Raw genomic sequence first — 15,382 nt, 5'->3', positions numbered from 1 at the left:
CAACAACAAAACAAAGCATATGCTATGTTATGTACAATATATACATTTATTTCAATTAAGGGCATAAAATAGACAATATTTTACCATAGAAAAATATATGTAATAAATACCAATAAAAGACTTGTATTTTACTACTTCACAAAACATCCAGCATGTTTGGAACCAAAACATAAGTACAAGTTGTTACTGAAATCAAGGGTTCAGTATTACAATTAAGAGCTTTTAACAGATTTCATTGCAATACAAATGCTTTAACCTATAAATATTATCATATACTGTATACTCCTCAATGCTGGAGTTAGTAAAGCTAATAGTCGGCAAGCTTCTTGTCAACCATGAGTTAATATGATCGCTTGTAGCCACAACTTGTGTCTCTCTCTCTCTAGCACTTTCAGAATCACCTTCTGTTCCTCTCTCAGCCTCTTACTCTGGTTTCTTTTCCTTATGTCACTTTTTATTCCACATTTACTCTTCCCCTAGTCGTTCAGACTTTAGCCCCTCATGTGATACTTTCTAGACTTCTAAAGTATTTTGTCATTATAAATAATCTACATTTACGTAGAAAAGAACTATAATGTATTAGCACAACTACAGTCATCACACGTACTGGAACATATTCCAGCCCTGTCCTGATCATTTTAGCATCTTCCTGTTCCCCATCTCAGATTATCAGCTAAATCGAGTGTTGGAGTAAGGAAGACACAAAAATATTCTGTGAAGAGCAGGTGTGGAAACACCTTGGCATAACTGAATACAAATACAAATCACACCATTACAATAATCGGACATACAAATATTCCCAAACTACTTATACATAAACAGTATTTGTACGTAAAATCACAGCACTCTAGCTTTTAGGTCTTCATTGCAAAGGCGGATAAAAAGAAATCTCTGTGTTGCAAATTAACTACTGAACATGTTTGTGAGAATGTATGAAGAAGCTTGCATTGACGTGGCGTGGCATTACATTAATCATAACTAATTATGATTGTTTTTTAATTAGAACTATGAATATATCCAGCAATATTTGCCAACTTAAAATGAGTTGGTAGTCAGAGTTATTAAGTCAAGCTTAATTATTAATTCAGTAAAGACATTCTCTACAGTTATGACTAGTTTTTCATGTGACAAATATTGGGCATATAAATATGAATGGTATAATTCAAAGACTTTTGCACAAAGTTACATGTAAACTTCCCAACATTACCCTATTTATGTGTTAGTTATACAGGTTAAAACAAATGTAATAGACCAAACATAAAACAGGTGAATACAGTCAAATAACTCTCAAATTCAAACAAAATAATCTGTTCTCACCAAAAACACTTAAACAATGCAGACATGCCCTGCATTCCCATGATCTTTATGGTCCAATTAACCAATAAACAGAATGTTAATCAAATGCAACTTTTGGGTAATGAAGATACAGCCAAAGATTCTGAAAGCAATCCTGCATCACTGGTATCAATGACTTCACTTACACAACTATTTGTTGTGTAACATTCCTAAATGTTTGGCAGTCATTCAGTTCAGCTTAGATGGTCCAGTTGTTGTGTACCTTGTACTTCTACATGTTTGTGAGTGTGTTTGCGTATTGCCGGTATGACTCATCCCTAGGATGCTTCTTGCTCTCTGGGGCCGTGGCTTTGCTGCGGGCTCTTCACTATGGTGATGACAGACGCAGTGTTGAGGCGAGGTGCTGTTGCTAGAATGCTGCCTCCTGCCGAATCAAGGCTGCGGGCAAAGCGCTGCAGTGCTGCAAGTCGAGCCCCGAGCCCCTCCAGCTCCCTGCGCATGCCTGCGTTCTCTGCTCCGAGCCGTTCCACCTCGCGTTGCAGCTCCTTCTTCTGCTGCTCCAAGGCCTCACGCTGGGACACACGCTTAACCCTGCAGCTGGCTGCATAGCCACGATTCTTCAATGTACGCCGCCTCTGCTTGAGTTTCTGGATCTCTTCTCTGGACAAACCACGAAGGTGCAAATTCAGCTCACGCACCGACAGAGACATGAGCTCACTGTCCGACAGCACAGGAACGTTCTCTCCACACTCTCTCTTTACCTAAAAATAAAGGGCAGATGAGATCACAGCTCCTGAATAAACAACACTCTTTGATTTTGACATAACATGTCTGCAAATAAATATCTGTATTGAAAAATATATTCTGATAGAGACATGTATAATCACTTATTTTTACCTGTAGGGCTTTGCTGGCTCTGCTGTCTGATGTCATGGTTGCTTTTGTTTTGCTTTTTTTGTAGAACTTCTGTAAACACAAAAACAAAAACACACACTATGTTTAATCGCCGTAATTTATCCACAAATGAAAATTTTCCCAGTGTTTTACAGTTTAGGCTGAGTGTAACACCTATTACTGCAAAAGAAACCAGGAACACAACGTATTCTGCCTTAAGCTGGAAAAATAAAAGTTCACTAAGATGTTTCAGACACGATTTCTTTCAGCAATTTGTTTATTTGAGAAACATGTTAAACATCCTTAAATTTAGATCTTTTTTGTTTTTAATACACTGAAGATATATGAACAACATTCACCACCAGAAACAGACAGGATATTCACACCCCAGTATTTAACTCACACACAGACCAACACTGCAGCATGTACACTGATACACGTGAAGAGAAATGACCACGTTTGTATGTAGTGTGTGAAATATCCACAAGGAGAAGCAGGCTTCCTGACAGCAGGTGAATACAGATTAAACACAGATCTGTTGGCCAACACACTGCTGAAAGGAGAAGTGTGTGTGTGTGTGTGTGTGTGTGGGCCGCACTCTTAGCATGTATTGCTGTTCAGCCATGATTCAGCACAAGTCCTGTCCTCATGGCCTTCACTGCCATTGTGACTGAATATCAATCACATATGTTTCTATGTGTAGAATAAATATATCTCTTTTTTTATCATTCTTTATAACATGGCGCTGTTTATCTAATATCTCTCGCAGTGTATTAACCTGCTCATGAGAAAAACAAGCCAAACGTGCTTGATCTCACGAGCTACAAAACTGCCGATGTCAAAAATACATCACAAACGTCAGCAATGAAAAGGTTAGACACAGTTTATTAAACATCTTCGATGATGTTTATTAGTTCTACAGGTTTTTACCCGACAGTGTTGTCTTATAGGTGGAAATTTTGACCTGTTTTGGTTTAATAAATGACAAAATACATAATAAATCACTAACTTACCAGATCTCAGATGATGTAGGTGAAAACTAGAACTTAATAAAACACGACCAGTCTTAATACAGACTAGATATTTTCCAATAACAAGTAAAAACAAAGCTTAGTAATTAGCGTGTGGCTAACAGATAGCTAGTCAGCTAGTGCTGTCAACTTGTACGTTCGGTGGTAAACAGCTCAAAGATCCTTATCTATCTTTATAAAATAAAAACATTCAACACTTCCACTCACTCAGACACAAAAATAAAATCTGCTGACACAATAATGAGTTACTGAATGATGACTAACATAGAAGAGAAGAGCTAATTACAGCCTCCCCGAAGCATGAGCTAGCTTGTTAGCCACATAGCATTACTGGGCGGATTATTCCGTACGTTAGCGATGTTGTAAACAAACGGAAGAAAAAGACTCGCCTGCTGTGGACTTGAACTTCTGCCCTTCCGACGTAGCCAAAACCAGATATTCGTCGTTGTTCTTCACATTCACAACTAGATAAGTTACATGAACAAATACAGCAACTTTACACTACAACGCCACAGTCCGCCTTTTCCCGGAATTACTCACCGTCTGTCCGTGGGATTGTTTCATTCATTAAAAAAAAACACGCGATGACGTACAGCTCCAAGAATGTGGGCGGAGCCTAAAACACCTCCACAGTCCCGAGTCTTGTAAACAACATGACGGCAGCACAAAATGGCAAATAAAGAAACAGTGTATTTATTTAACCACAGTATAACAGTTGTGCATAACCTTCTTAACTTAACATGTCATTTATATATATATATATATATATATATATATATATATATATATATATATATATATATGTTTACATATATGGATTATATATGTAAACATATTTGTTTATAATATAAACATGTTTATATGTATTATATTGTCACTGCTATAAATAGATATAGGTTAACATGACATTCCTACATATATAAACATATTATAAACATATATATACTTAATGTTATTAACATATTCATATATATAAACATATTTATTAACATATTAATATAAACATTATATATATATACATAAACATAAACATATATAAACTTAACGTCATTGATTTTCAAAAATTACAAAAAGATAATGATAGATAGATAGACAGACAGATAGATAGATAGATAGATAGATAGATAGATAGATAGATAGATAGATAGATAGATAGATAGATAGATAGATAGATAGATAGATAGATAGTCCCTACTGAACTTGTTTCTTATTTTTATTTTGCTCGTTTGTTGTTGTTTTCATTTCTGTCATCACATATTTAAGAAGTAAAATAAGTAATAATTACATTAGTGTAAATATGTTATATTTGGAGAGTTAGAGATTCTCGGTAAAGAACATTAGTTTATTAGGTTCCTCTCACACAGATCTCTGTTGGTTTTTCATCATAAAGTTTCAGTTGATGCAGGAAAACCCCGGTTGTTATTTCAACTTCTCCTTACAACTGTAATGTAAGTGTTCCTATTTTTCACAACTCTTATTAGAAAGTCCTCCCGTGCAGCAGGTGGCGCCGTTTTCATTTCTGCGCTTGTGCACTGCAGCAGGCAAAGAACAGTTCCTTCATTTTTGTGCACATGTAACCGACTTGACCTCCGGCTGGGGTAGAATTAACGCTCTCGGTTTCTCTTGCTCGCTTATTCGTTGTCAGTAGTGTCAGTGTAGATCGAGCGGTTGATCGTTTTACAAGCATCAGGTGAGTTCTCATTGCTGTGATCAGGTAGTAAGGCTGATGGCTGCGGTGTCGGCGGTGTCTCCTGTCTCTGGGCCTGTGGATACTCGGCCACCTGAAGACGACATCGAAGGAGACGACGATGATGACGTGAGTGAACTTACCTGGGTGTAATACACTGCTTACATCCAACAGACATTGAAGCTAACAAGGGTTCAGTTGCTAAAATATATTTCTCCATCCTGTACTAGCTTCCTGTTTTCATCTCCTGTCCAGCCTCCTTACAGTGAAGTGTCCTCGGTTATGTAGATTCTGTGCAGATTAGATCATATTTATGTTGAACAGCAAGCACAATAAGATCAAGATAAAGCCTTCAGAACATTTTTTCTTTCATAATTTTATCATAATAGCTTTTCATTTTGCGAGATCACGTGATCTGTGGTCATTCATTTGAACGTGTCCAGGTTCACGGTGGTGATTTTACTTCTGAGCCACAAATGGGGTCCTTTTCCATAGTCATACTGAACTCAAGTAATCAGCCATGAATCATTCAGAAAATGTCAAGCGTATATAAGGAATTCATATGACAATTAGTTACTCTGAAGACTCAACTTTTTGTTAGTGTGCAAAAAGAAAATAATTTTACATGGGTTATTTTAAACTAATATATTCTCTGATATTTACTCCCTGAATTGAATACAATTCATCTAAATATATGTATACGCTTGCCTCTACTTGAACAAATGCAATTTTGACAATAGGTTGTCATACTGTCGGCTTAATTACACTGACGCCTCTTACAATAGATCTACTTCATGCAAATGGTTTAAATCCATAGAACAGCTTTTTATCTGTTCGTTAGAGAGTGAGAGCTTTATTTTTATTTTAATCTTTTCACTCACAACACAGAATTTTTTTCAATTGTGTGGATTAACAGGCTAAGAACCTAATAACAAAGACAACATTGATAATTGGGAGAATGTTGCGATTTCTATTTATGTAAATAAGTTAATCTACAATGACCTGCTGGCTGCGCTTCTCGGACCCACCCAGAAAACCACTACAGTAAGCATCTTGGGAGAAATTTGGTGACATCTCAAGTGTTTGACTGATAGCTTGTGTTTCTTTTCCAATCAGCTAGATGAAACCATGATGGAGAGGCTATGGGGATTAACAGAGATGTTCCCTGACACGCTGCGCTCAGCAGCAGAAGTATCAGCACAGTGCTCGCTGTCTCTTGCGAAAAAAGTTTACAGGTACTGGTCTGGATTTATCTGGCTCATGTTATTTATGCCATAATGTTTTTTTAGTCGTAATGTTCCCCCAATTTCTTGTTCTCCTGTAGCTTTTCCCGCACCGCTCTGTGGATCGGCACTACATCATTTATGATCCTGGTTCTTCCCGTAGTGTTTGAAACGGAGAGACTACAGCTGGAACAGCAACAACTACAACAACAGAGACAGGTAATGTTTACCATGTTCCCCCTACACTAAATGGATAGATTTTTTTTTTCCATTTTCTTTAATATCTGTTAAAACCTTGGTAGCATATTTAGTGGTGATACGTGTTATTCTTATCTTATATTATTTTTACAATACACGCAGTAGGTGTGATAATTACAGCAGGTGTTTCAGAAGGTGTCTATGTTCTTTTGTACTGTGTATGAAAAATGTAATTGCCTGATTTTTTTAATAATGTGTTTAATAAAAGATTGTGGATTTTGTTTACTCAGATCCTGTTGGGTCCAAATGCGGGGATTTCTGGTGTCATTCCAGGAATGGCACCTGTTGCTCCTGGAAAGGTCTGAAGAAATGTCTCATACCTCATCCTTAAGTTGCAGTTCACAGGGGACTTGGAAAAGTGTCCTCACAATGGAGACAGAGAGGAGACATGAGCTGGCTTCTTTTATGAAATCAGTCATTCAATTTCCAGTGTTTTTTGATTTGCTTTGTTTGTTTTTTCTTTTTTTGTATTTACATGTATATGTTTGTTTGAACATGCATTAGTCAAAAAAAGTGAGGGTTAAATTGTGAATGTCTTGCCCATTCAGAAAGATTAAAGGATTTGGGTTGTCTGTCCTTTCTTATGAATGTTTAAGGCTCCTAAGTAAGAGTTATTTTAATTTGTGGCAAAGTGGAATCGGTACAAATATAATACACCAAACGGCAACAGATTATCTTGTATATTCTTTAATCAAAATGTCTATTGCCACAGAGGGTCAAGAATAGAGAAGGGCCTAAATGATAAAGGCATCATATAATTCATGCAACATCTGCAACACTTCCATAGAAAGTCCTTCTCTGCTCCTCCAGAAAGTCTTTAGAATAGCAATGTATATTTAACGTCTTAAAATTAAACAAGAAAAAAAAACTTGATGTTGATGTTTAATGGTGCAACACACTAGTACTGTATCCATGAACATACAAGTTACATTACATTCTTATCAAACTCATGTTTATAGATTGACACTTATTTCAAATCCAAATGCCTTAAAAGCAACTCGTGGACGAAGTAAAACTGAACACACAGTGAATGATGGAATTATTCAGTTAATGTCCTACCATGCTCTGAGGCATTTTTTGAACATGCTGATAACAATTTGGGGAGAAACAACCAATACACATTGGCTATGATTTTAATAGAAAATTAAATGACATCTGCTTTAACTGAAATATTAAGGAAAAATGAAAAGTCAGGGAGAACGTCAGCAACAATAGTTTTCTTGGGGAGGGATATTATACTAGGGTTTCTGTGCAAAAATGATTGCAAATTTGAAAGCAAAGTCTACAGAGATATGGAAAATAATTCATGCTTCACCATATTTGACAAGAAGTTCATATATGTCAGTACCTCACTATGGGAACTGGCCCTCGGTCACCAAATGCCGCCTGATCTAAACTTCACCTCAAGGCTAGCCTGTCTCCAAAAAGTAGCTTTACTCAGTTAGTACCTTACTCTGATGTACCTTGAAATGAACATATTGACAGCGGAATCCTCCCCACTACCACCATGGAAACGGGCAAAGCTTAGATTTGTATTTCTGAGCATGAATTATCATGCAATTGCAATCAGACTGAAATAGATCCACTTGTTCAAGGAGCATTCCACTTTACTGCAAATAACCAAATCCATTGAGTGTCAGCATTTGATTAGGTCTACCTGGTAGAGGGTGGATACACCAACCTACGTCCAATGGAACACCGTATGGCATCACAACTCCATCTCACACAGAAATCCACCCTGACTGTGGTGGGGCCTAACCTTCTGAAGGCTGATTGTCTCCAGTCCTCTGTGGCTGAGAAATGTTACAAAGTAGGTGCCATCTCTGTCAGAACCCTGAATGTTTTGTCATTGCTATTGGCCTATCAGGCAGAACTGAAGGAAGAAATTACGGTTTAATTCTGTTCGGTGTAGTGAGATGAAGTGTGCATAGTCACAGACCTCTGCCTGCACATTCATAGATGTGATTAAGCATCAAGACTCTCAGGTGAGAGCATGGAGGCTCTCTCTGTCAGGTTTTTCCCATAGATAAAATTTGCAATTGCTAGAATGTGCCTTTTGATTCAAAAGGCCTTTTTAGACCTTCATTGGCCACAATGTAAAAGAAGTGTGTGCAAAACTATGCTTCCTCAGGATGCAAAGGGCCTCTCCCATACACTGGCAGTCATTCAGAGCTCCAGTTGAGACTTATATGCACAAACAAGTGCCCCCTTTCAATACAAATATTTAAAGGAGTGCATTCAGGCTTCAGGTCCAGGGAACATTTAAATAAGTGGGTGGCCAGTAGTATAAAAAGCCTTTAGGTGAAACACACACACACACACACAGACACACAAGCGCTTAGAAATAATAGCACTAAATTGCACTCATGCCCCATTAACAGTGTTGACCACATTATATGGTGAGACGATTAGCTTTCAAAATTAATTCGGACAAGAGCACACTGAACCAAACACAAATATTCTTAGTTGATGCTGAATGCAGTGACATTCAGAGCATGCTTATCGGCAGACAATGTACAGCCTATTTAGTCGGGCATGTCTCTGCTCCACAGGGAGGCTGTATTGAGACACCAAGCTTTTAGGTCTGATGGCAGTGCTGCTATTAGGCACCTGTATAAGAGGGATTTTTAAACAACGTACTGTACTGCTTTATTAAGGCTTAATCTGTAAGCAACACTAAGTGGCGTAATGCAGTAGTATTTATGAGACAGCACAAAGACGCATATCCCATAGAGATAACATTCTTGTGCTTTCAGAGAACCAGGTTACTCTTATGGCCTAAAATTTATATTCATGTGTGGCATACACCCACTATGACCCATAGACTACACTATGGAAGTCCATAGGGTTACTTATATTAGGGTAAGAGTTACATAATTCAATAAAAATATTCTACTCTTTATGTATAAAAAAATATATTTGTCTGATCACTTATTGAGTGATGAAATGTTTTTCCTGGTGGACAATGTTACCAACCAAAGAGCATGAGGGTTCAATCTATAATTTAATGAGTATAAAAATGATCTAAATCTTTTCTATAACCAATGATAACAAACACCACCACATACACCATCATCAGAGATCTGAATCTACTGCAACCCTGACCTGGTTATTATTAAAGATGAATGGATGAATGGATGGATGGATGAATGGATGAATGGATGAATGGATAAATAAATGCATGAATGAATGAATGGATGAATGAATGAAACAAGAGCAACAACTGATAAATGAAGCCTATAAACAAATTGTAAAAATATTTCCAGACATACATCCATCGTTTATTATAGTGGGATGTGGCAAATGGCAGCAGTCAAACACATTCTTTCATAAAGCTGCAGGACATGAACTTTATTTAATGTTAACTCATTTATTTAATGTAAAATCAGAAAGCTTGTAGTGGTGTGTATGGGGTGGGGTTTGTGGAGGGGGTGGGGGGGCACGTACCTCTGTGTGCGCTCGAGCGCTCTTTATTTCTGAGGCGATTGTCAGCGTTTGTATCACAGGTTCAAATATGCAGTGATTATATTTCGTTTACTCGACGGTTTGTTTGCTTTAAAGGTGAGTGAGAGTGTGTTAATGGAGTGAGTGTGTGTTTTTTCCACAAAAGGTGTATATTTGTAATCATTACAGAAAAAAAATGTGTGGATTAAATCAGAAGAACTAGCTGTTAGCAATTAGCTGAACTCATTAGCATGTAGCTAATGTAGCTCTGTGTTTGGCAGAAAAGTGTACAATAATTGATTTCTTAAGTAAACTTGATGGTCTTTAACAGTATGAAGTCGGTGGAGGACCAAGTTGTGGAAGATGAGGCAGCGTTTCATGATGATGAGGTGAGATAATGATGAACATTCTCAGTCTAGCCTCAGATTCATCAGGACTAATCACTTTAGTTTATGCCACTTATGATGACATCTAAACTAGTTTAACCAAAAAGAATGAAGTTTTTATTATTTCTGCTAACTTCTAGGAATCTTTTTTCCAAGACATTGAACTCCTTCAGAAATATGGCATTGTGAGTAAAATGACATGATGACATTTAATGTTATAACAGGATCAAGTAACATTATGACAGCCTGTTGTATTCTTTGTGCGCTCTTTATAGAACATGGCAGATATCAAAAAGCTGAAGTCAGTGGGAATTTGTACTGTAAAAGGGATCCAGATGACCACACGCCGTTCCCTCTGTAATGTGAAGGGTCTGTCTGAGGCCAAAGTGGAGAAAATCAAGGAAGCTGCTGGGAAGTTGCTGGTAATGTTCACTTTCAGACATCATTTGGAAATGTTTTACTGGATTTTTATCAGGGATTGTTGTTAATGGATGATGCGTTGAATATCGTCTAGTCCGTAAATGTTTTAAAAAGTTGTTTTTTTATTTTGTTTGCTTTAGATGAACGGATTTCAGACAGCTTCAGAATACAGTATGAAAAGAAAACAAGTATTCCACATCACAACAGGCAGTTTGGAGTTTGAGTAAGAAAGATATTGTAGATAGTATTATACTGTATATCATTAGTATTATAAAGCAGTTTGTAATGGTGTGTAACAATACGTTTTGACAATATGACAATGCAACACAATGCAAATATGTGATGTACTTCATGGAAAAATGTGATATCTGTATTCTATTATTTATGCATTAGATGCAGATGCATTGTTTGAACACCAGAGGTCTCAATCTGCAAACCCTTTAGAGTTAACATTACCAAACCTGAAACCATCTGCACTTGTGAATTGACCCAAGTTCAATAGCTCTGGTTTGATTGACATGCGTTATACATTATATACAGCTGCATGACCACAATATAGTGCTTCTGTCCATTCGAACAACACCATCTACACACCTCTGTAATCTATGCTGCTCGAGAAAGAGGTTGTGGAATTATGTAATTTTAGCTGAACTTAATATATTTCTGCTCCTCAGCTCATTATTTTTTATTTGATCATTTTCAGAGTACCCAGGTCAGACACTTTGTTTATTTGTCCGAAACATTTAGATGAATTTATAAATTAATGTGTTTTTAAGACTTGGTGAACCTTTAGTACAGTTTGTTTAAGTATATATTAAACCTCTGTGCATAACAGGTTTAAAATTTATTTAGTTTCAGACAAACATACGCATTGTTTTGTATTCTTTTTTTATACAGAAATTTAAAAAAATATTCTTCGGTCCTAATTTTTCCTCATTACAGTTCTGTTCAAATTTACTACAAATTGAATCGAATAGCATCGTAAATGTTGTATTTTGAAAAGAGTCAAATTGTGACCAGAGTGTATTGTTACACCTTTATTGTATAACATGTAAGTGCAGTCCTTTATCTAGCACTGTATTATAATCGTCACAGTGGTATCAGAGGTATCACAGTGGTGTCTTATTTCAACTCTAGCATTTTGGTCTTTCATAAATTTCTGTTGAACTTCAGCTCTGATACAAATTACATACAGTATGGTATGGTACACAAATAAATTACAATATTAACTGGTCATGATTATTGTAGTCTTGCTACATTATGACATAGTTTTCATACTATGCTGTATATTATGGTAAGTGTCACTATATTTATTGCTACCATAATATCTCTAGTGTATTTCCTCACAACCCAAGGAAATATCGTACTTAGCCGTATGTTTACATCTCTTTAGTAAACTTCTTGGAGGGGGAGTAGAGAGTATGGCGATCACTGAAGCTTTTGGAGGTAAGTTATAATCTATTGTCCTCTCATTTTAGCACTTCTTATCTGATCTGTTTTTTAATGAAAATATTTTTATGCAGAGTTTAGAACAGGAAAGACTCAACTCTCTCACACGCTGTGTGGTAGGTGACAAAATGTCTTTCACAGTGATTCTAGTGGTATGACACTAGGACACTGTTAAAATTTTGACTAGAATCGTGATCAGGTATATTGCTTTCTTTAAATGCCTGCATATGAGCTGAACCGTCTTTATACTGTAGTTACAGCCCAGTTGCCTGGTGAGAATGGATATACTGGAGGAAAGGTCATCTTCATTGATTCGGAAAATACTTTGTATCCTTCAGGAATCTTTAGACAATCTTTTTTTTAATCTTTGGTTAAGCATCGATCAAGTTTTTCATTTCTATAGGCTACATCTTGTTTTTCCCCCTTATTATGACCACTGATAAGAAATCATTTTCATCCATCACGAAAAACATTATTTTAATAGAGAATAATTAAGAATCTAAGAGTCGGTTATTTTCTCAGCCTCCTTACTATCTGTGATGTGTTCTGTTGCTACTAGTCTTTTTGTTCTTTATCTGTAATTCTCAGTCGCCCAGACAGGCTGAAGGACATTGCAGACAGGTTCAATGTGGATCATGATGCAGTCCTTGATAACGTGCTGTATGCCCGTGCTTATACCAGTAAGACAAATATTATTGAGCTTATCTTCACTTTTATGCCGGATTTGGTAGATATTTGGTGCATTGTTTTTAGTTCTTGCCATTTTAGGTGAACATCAGATGGAGCTGTTAGACTTTGTGGCAGCCAAATTTCATGAGGAGGGAGGCATCTTTAAGCTCTTGGCAAGTTACAGGATGAGAAAGAAAAAAAATAAAACACACTTTATAATATTTGTTCCATTTTTTATTGCTTTGTTATTAGTTTGGATTAATATAGTATTCTACTGTTTTTACCTCTACCTTTGTTTTGTTTAGATCATAGACTCCATCATGGCTTTGTTCCGAGTGGACTTCTCAGGTCGAGGTGAGCTTGCAGAGAGACAACAGAAGCTGGCACAGATGCTTTCCAGGCTGCAAAAGATTTCAGAAGGTCAGTTTTACGTCACAAAATGTCCATAACATTCATATTCCTTTACATAACACAATAACTATGTTCATCTGAAATGCTAAAATGTCCCAAAATTTCTTCTTTTTTTATTGGTTTGAGCTGTAAACTGTAGTGTCAGTATAACATTTAAGCTGAAGCAGGAGTATCCAATCTTATCCAGAAAGGGTCGGTGTGAGTGGTGTAAGTGGTCGGTGTAAATATTTATTCTATGCAGAAGTCACACTTCATAGTATTTTAAAACCAGTGTCAGCTGGTTAAATGTGTGGAATCAAAAACCTGCACCCACACTGGGTTTAGATTGGACACCTCTGAGGTAAAAGTTGTGAATCTTTGGGTTAGCAATTGACGTACACTCCAAAAAAAAGTCTTGGTCTTTATGAATCAGGGATAACATTACTTAACTTGCTTATATTTACATTTACATTATAATTTTTAATTTTTTTTATAATTTTTATTTTATTTGCAGATATTTTTGTTACTTTCAAGAAATAATAAAAGGGTTTCATGCTTGGCATTAGTTGTAGGAAGGTGTAGGAATATGTTCATAATGATTATATATTGGTCATTGTAGTGTTATAATAGGAAACACTAGATATGTTATACTGTATTGATAATATTTTCACTTGTTAGATTTGACCTGAGACACAAGACCAACTAATTGACTGAAAATAAAAACACTGAATAAATAATTCAGCCCCTGTCTGATCAAAATGTTTGTATTTTAATTCTGACAGAGTACAATGTTGGAGTGTTTGTCACCAATCAGATGACAGCAGACCCAGGAGCTGGGATGACGTAAGTATTAAAATTTTCTTTCAAATGCTGGTTATGTTACAGATAACTGCAGTGACGTGTCAGTTCTGAAGGTCATTATCAGCATGACCAAACACAGCATATGGGTCGAAGGTAACTAAAACCATGTATCTCTAATGAAGATGTCCTGTGTAGGTGCAGCAGCCGATTTCTAACCACTCTTTTAAAGATTTCAAGCAGATCCCAAAAAGCCCATCGGAGGTCACATACTGGCTCATGCTTCCACCACACGCATAAGTCTGAGGAAAGGACGTGGTGAAATGAGAATTGCCAAAATCTTTGACAGGTAATTCTGGCTAAACTAATATAGAAACTAAAACCTATAACTTATCAAATAATAACTCATTAACTTGTCTGAGCTGATTGCTGATGTTAATGTGAACTGAAGATAAAAAAGAAAGTTAAAAGGATTATCTCCTTCTTTTCAAGCCCTGACATGCCAGAAAATGAAGCTACCTTTGCCATTACTGCTGGTGGAGTAGCAGATGCAAAAGAGTAAAGGAAGAATGTCTCAGGTGAAAGAAAATCGCATGGTTTGTTAGTGGGATTCTATATGCATTCAGGTCTAAATACAACTGTTTGTTTGTTTGTTTGTTTGTTTGTTTATTTATTTATTTATTTGATCTCCACCTATGTGTGTATGTTTTCCCCAATAAAGTGTTGCACTTGCTACAATTTTCTTTGACAAAGAAACATTCCTGCATTTTTTTAAAAAAAACCTAATCTCTAATGTCTGTCTGCATTTATTTCCTGTCTATATTCATTTCACTTTACTAAGAAAAAAATTTTGTCTGATGAAATGATGCATTCACTGCAGAGAGTTCTTCGGTTGAAGGTGCTCACACAAAACAGCTGGAATATACAATACACTGTCACTAAACATACATTACTTTTATTGATATTTTTTATTTTTATATATCAATAAAGCTTTTAATCTCATATATTAGCTTTTTTAGTCTGCTGGGATGTATTCATTTGTGTCATCATGTAAAACAGATCCGGTTGTTTACTTAAATCAGAGAAAAACAAGTAAATTTTATGAACTTCATAACATCCAAATCAAGGTGGTCTGTCTAGGTGTAGACTAAAGAGTCTAAGGAGCCTCGCTTTAATGTGCTGGAGATGCAAGCCTGATCACAGAAGTGATGATAAAATCCCCCTGAAGCTTTTTCTCCAACAAAGGACCAAGAAGTTTGTCTGTGACACTTCTGATACTGATCAGAATCAGAATCAGGTTTATTGGCCAAATGTGTCGACACACACAAGGAATTTGCTTCCAGCTGTTGTGACTCTGAAAAGTACAGACATAAATATCACTTTAATATTCATTTAGCATAAACTATACAAAACAAAAACAGACTATACAAGACAATA

At 36.3% G+C, this 15,382-nt stretch overlaps 3 protein-coding genes across 6 annotated transcripts; 2 read left to right on the top strand and 1 right to left on the bottom strand.

Annotated features, from left to right (window-relative positions):
• Positions 1 to 20: 20 nt before the first annotated feature.
• Positions 21 to 3,800, bottom strand: maff (v-maf avian musculoaponeurotic fibrosarcoma oncogene homolog F). Of its 3 annotated transcripts, none has more exons than XM_047817041.1 (3): positions 3,762 to 3,800; positions 2,194 to 2,262; positions 21 to 2,057 (listed from the first exon to the last, which is right to left on the bottom strand). In XM_047817041.1, exons 1-3 carry the CDS (start codon positions 3,783 to 3,785, stop codon positions 1,614 to 1,616), a joined length of 537 nt encoding a protein of 178 aa, XP_047672997.1. In that variant the 5' UTR covers positions 3,786 to 3,800; the 3' UTR covers positions 21 to 1,613. The 3 variants fall into 3 exon arrangements, with proteins under 3 accessions (XP_047672997.1, XP_026993351.1, XP_026993352.1); XM_027137550.2 differs by lacking the exon at positions 3,762 to 3,800 and adding an exon at positions 3,611 to 3,761; XM_027137551.2 differs by lacking the exon at positions 3,762 to 3,800 and adding an exon at positions 3,204 to 3,583.
• Positions 3,801 to 4,748: 948 nt separating this feature from the next.
• Positions 4,749 to 6,965, top strand: tomm22 (translocase of outer mitochondrial membrane 22 homolog (yeast)). Its single transcript, XM_027137503.2, has 4 exons — positions 4,749 to 5,037; positions 6,025 to 6,143; positions 6,233 to 6,350; positions 6,620 to 6,965. Exons 1-4 carry the CDS (start codon positions 4,948 to 4,950, stop codon positions 6,692 to 6,694), a joined length of 402 nt encoding a protein of 133 aa, XP_026993304.1. The 5' UTR covers positions 4,749 to 4,947; the 3' UTR covers positions 6,695 to 6,965.
• Positions 6,966 to 9,821: 2,856 nt separating this feature from the next.
• On the top strand, positions 9,822 to 14,954 carry dmc1 (DNA meiotic recombinase 1). Of its 2 annotated transcripts, none has more exons than XM_027137539.2 (14): positions 9,822 to 9,950; positions 10,165 to 10,222; positions 10,360 to 10,404; positions 10,495 to 10,641; positions 10,780 to 10,862; positions 12,033 to 12,085; positions 12,163 to 12,204; positions 12,343 to 12,415; positions 12,677 to 12,768; positions 12,857 to 12,930; positions 13,063 to 13,177; positions 13,930 to 13,990; positions 14,178 to 14,294; positions 14,438 to 14,954. In XM_027137539.2, exons 2-14 carry the CDS (start codon positions 10,166 to 10,168, stop codon positions 14,505 to 14,507), a joined length of 1,029 nt encoding a protein of 342 aa, XP_026993340.1. In that variant the 5' UTR covers positions 9,822 to 9,950; position 10,165; the 3' UTR covers positions 14,508 to 14,954. The 2 variants fall into 2 exon arrangements, with proteins under 2 accessions (XP_026993340.1, XP_026993339.1); XM_027137538.2 differs by having other exon boundaries at positions 12,842 to 12,930.
• The last annotated feature ends 428 nt before the right edge of the window (positions 14,955 to 15,382 follow it).

Source organism: Tachysurus fulvidraco, chromosome 8, assembly GCF_022655615.1.
Source record: "Tachysurus fulvidraco isolate hzauxx_2018 chromosome 8, HZAU_PFXX_2.0, whole genome shotgun sequence".
NCBI lineage: Eukaryota > Metazoa > Chordata > Actinopteri > Siluriformes > Bagridae > Tachysurus > Tachysurus fulvidraco.
Note: the sequence above shows the minus strand (reverse complement) of the source record. Positions and strands in the feature narration are given on the sequence as shown.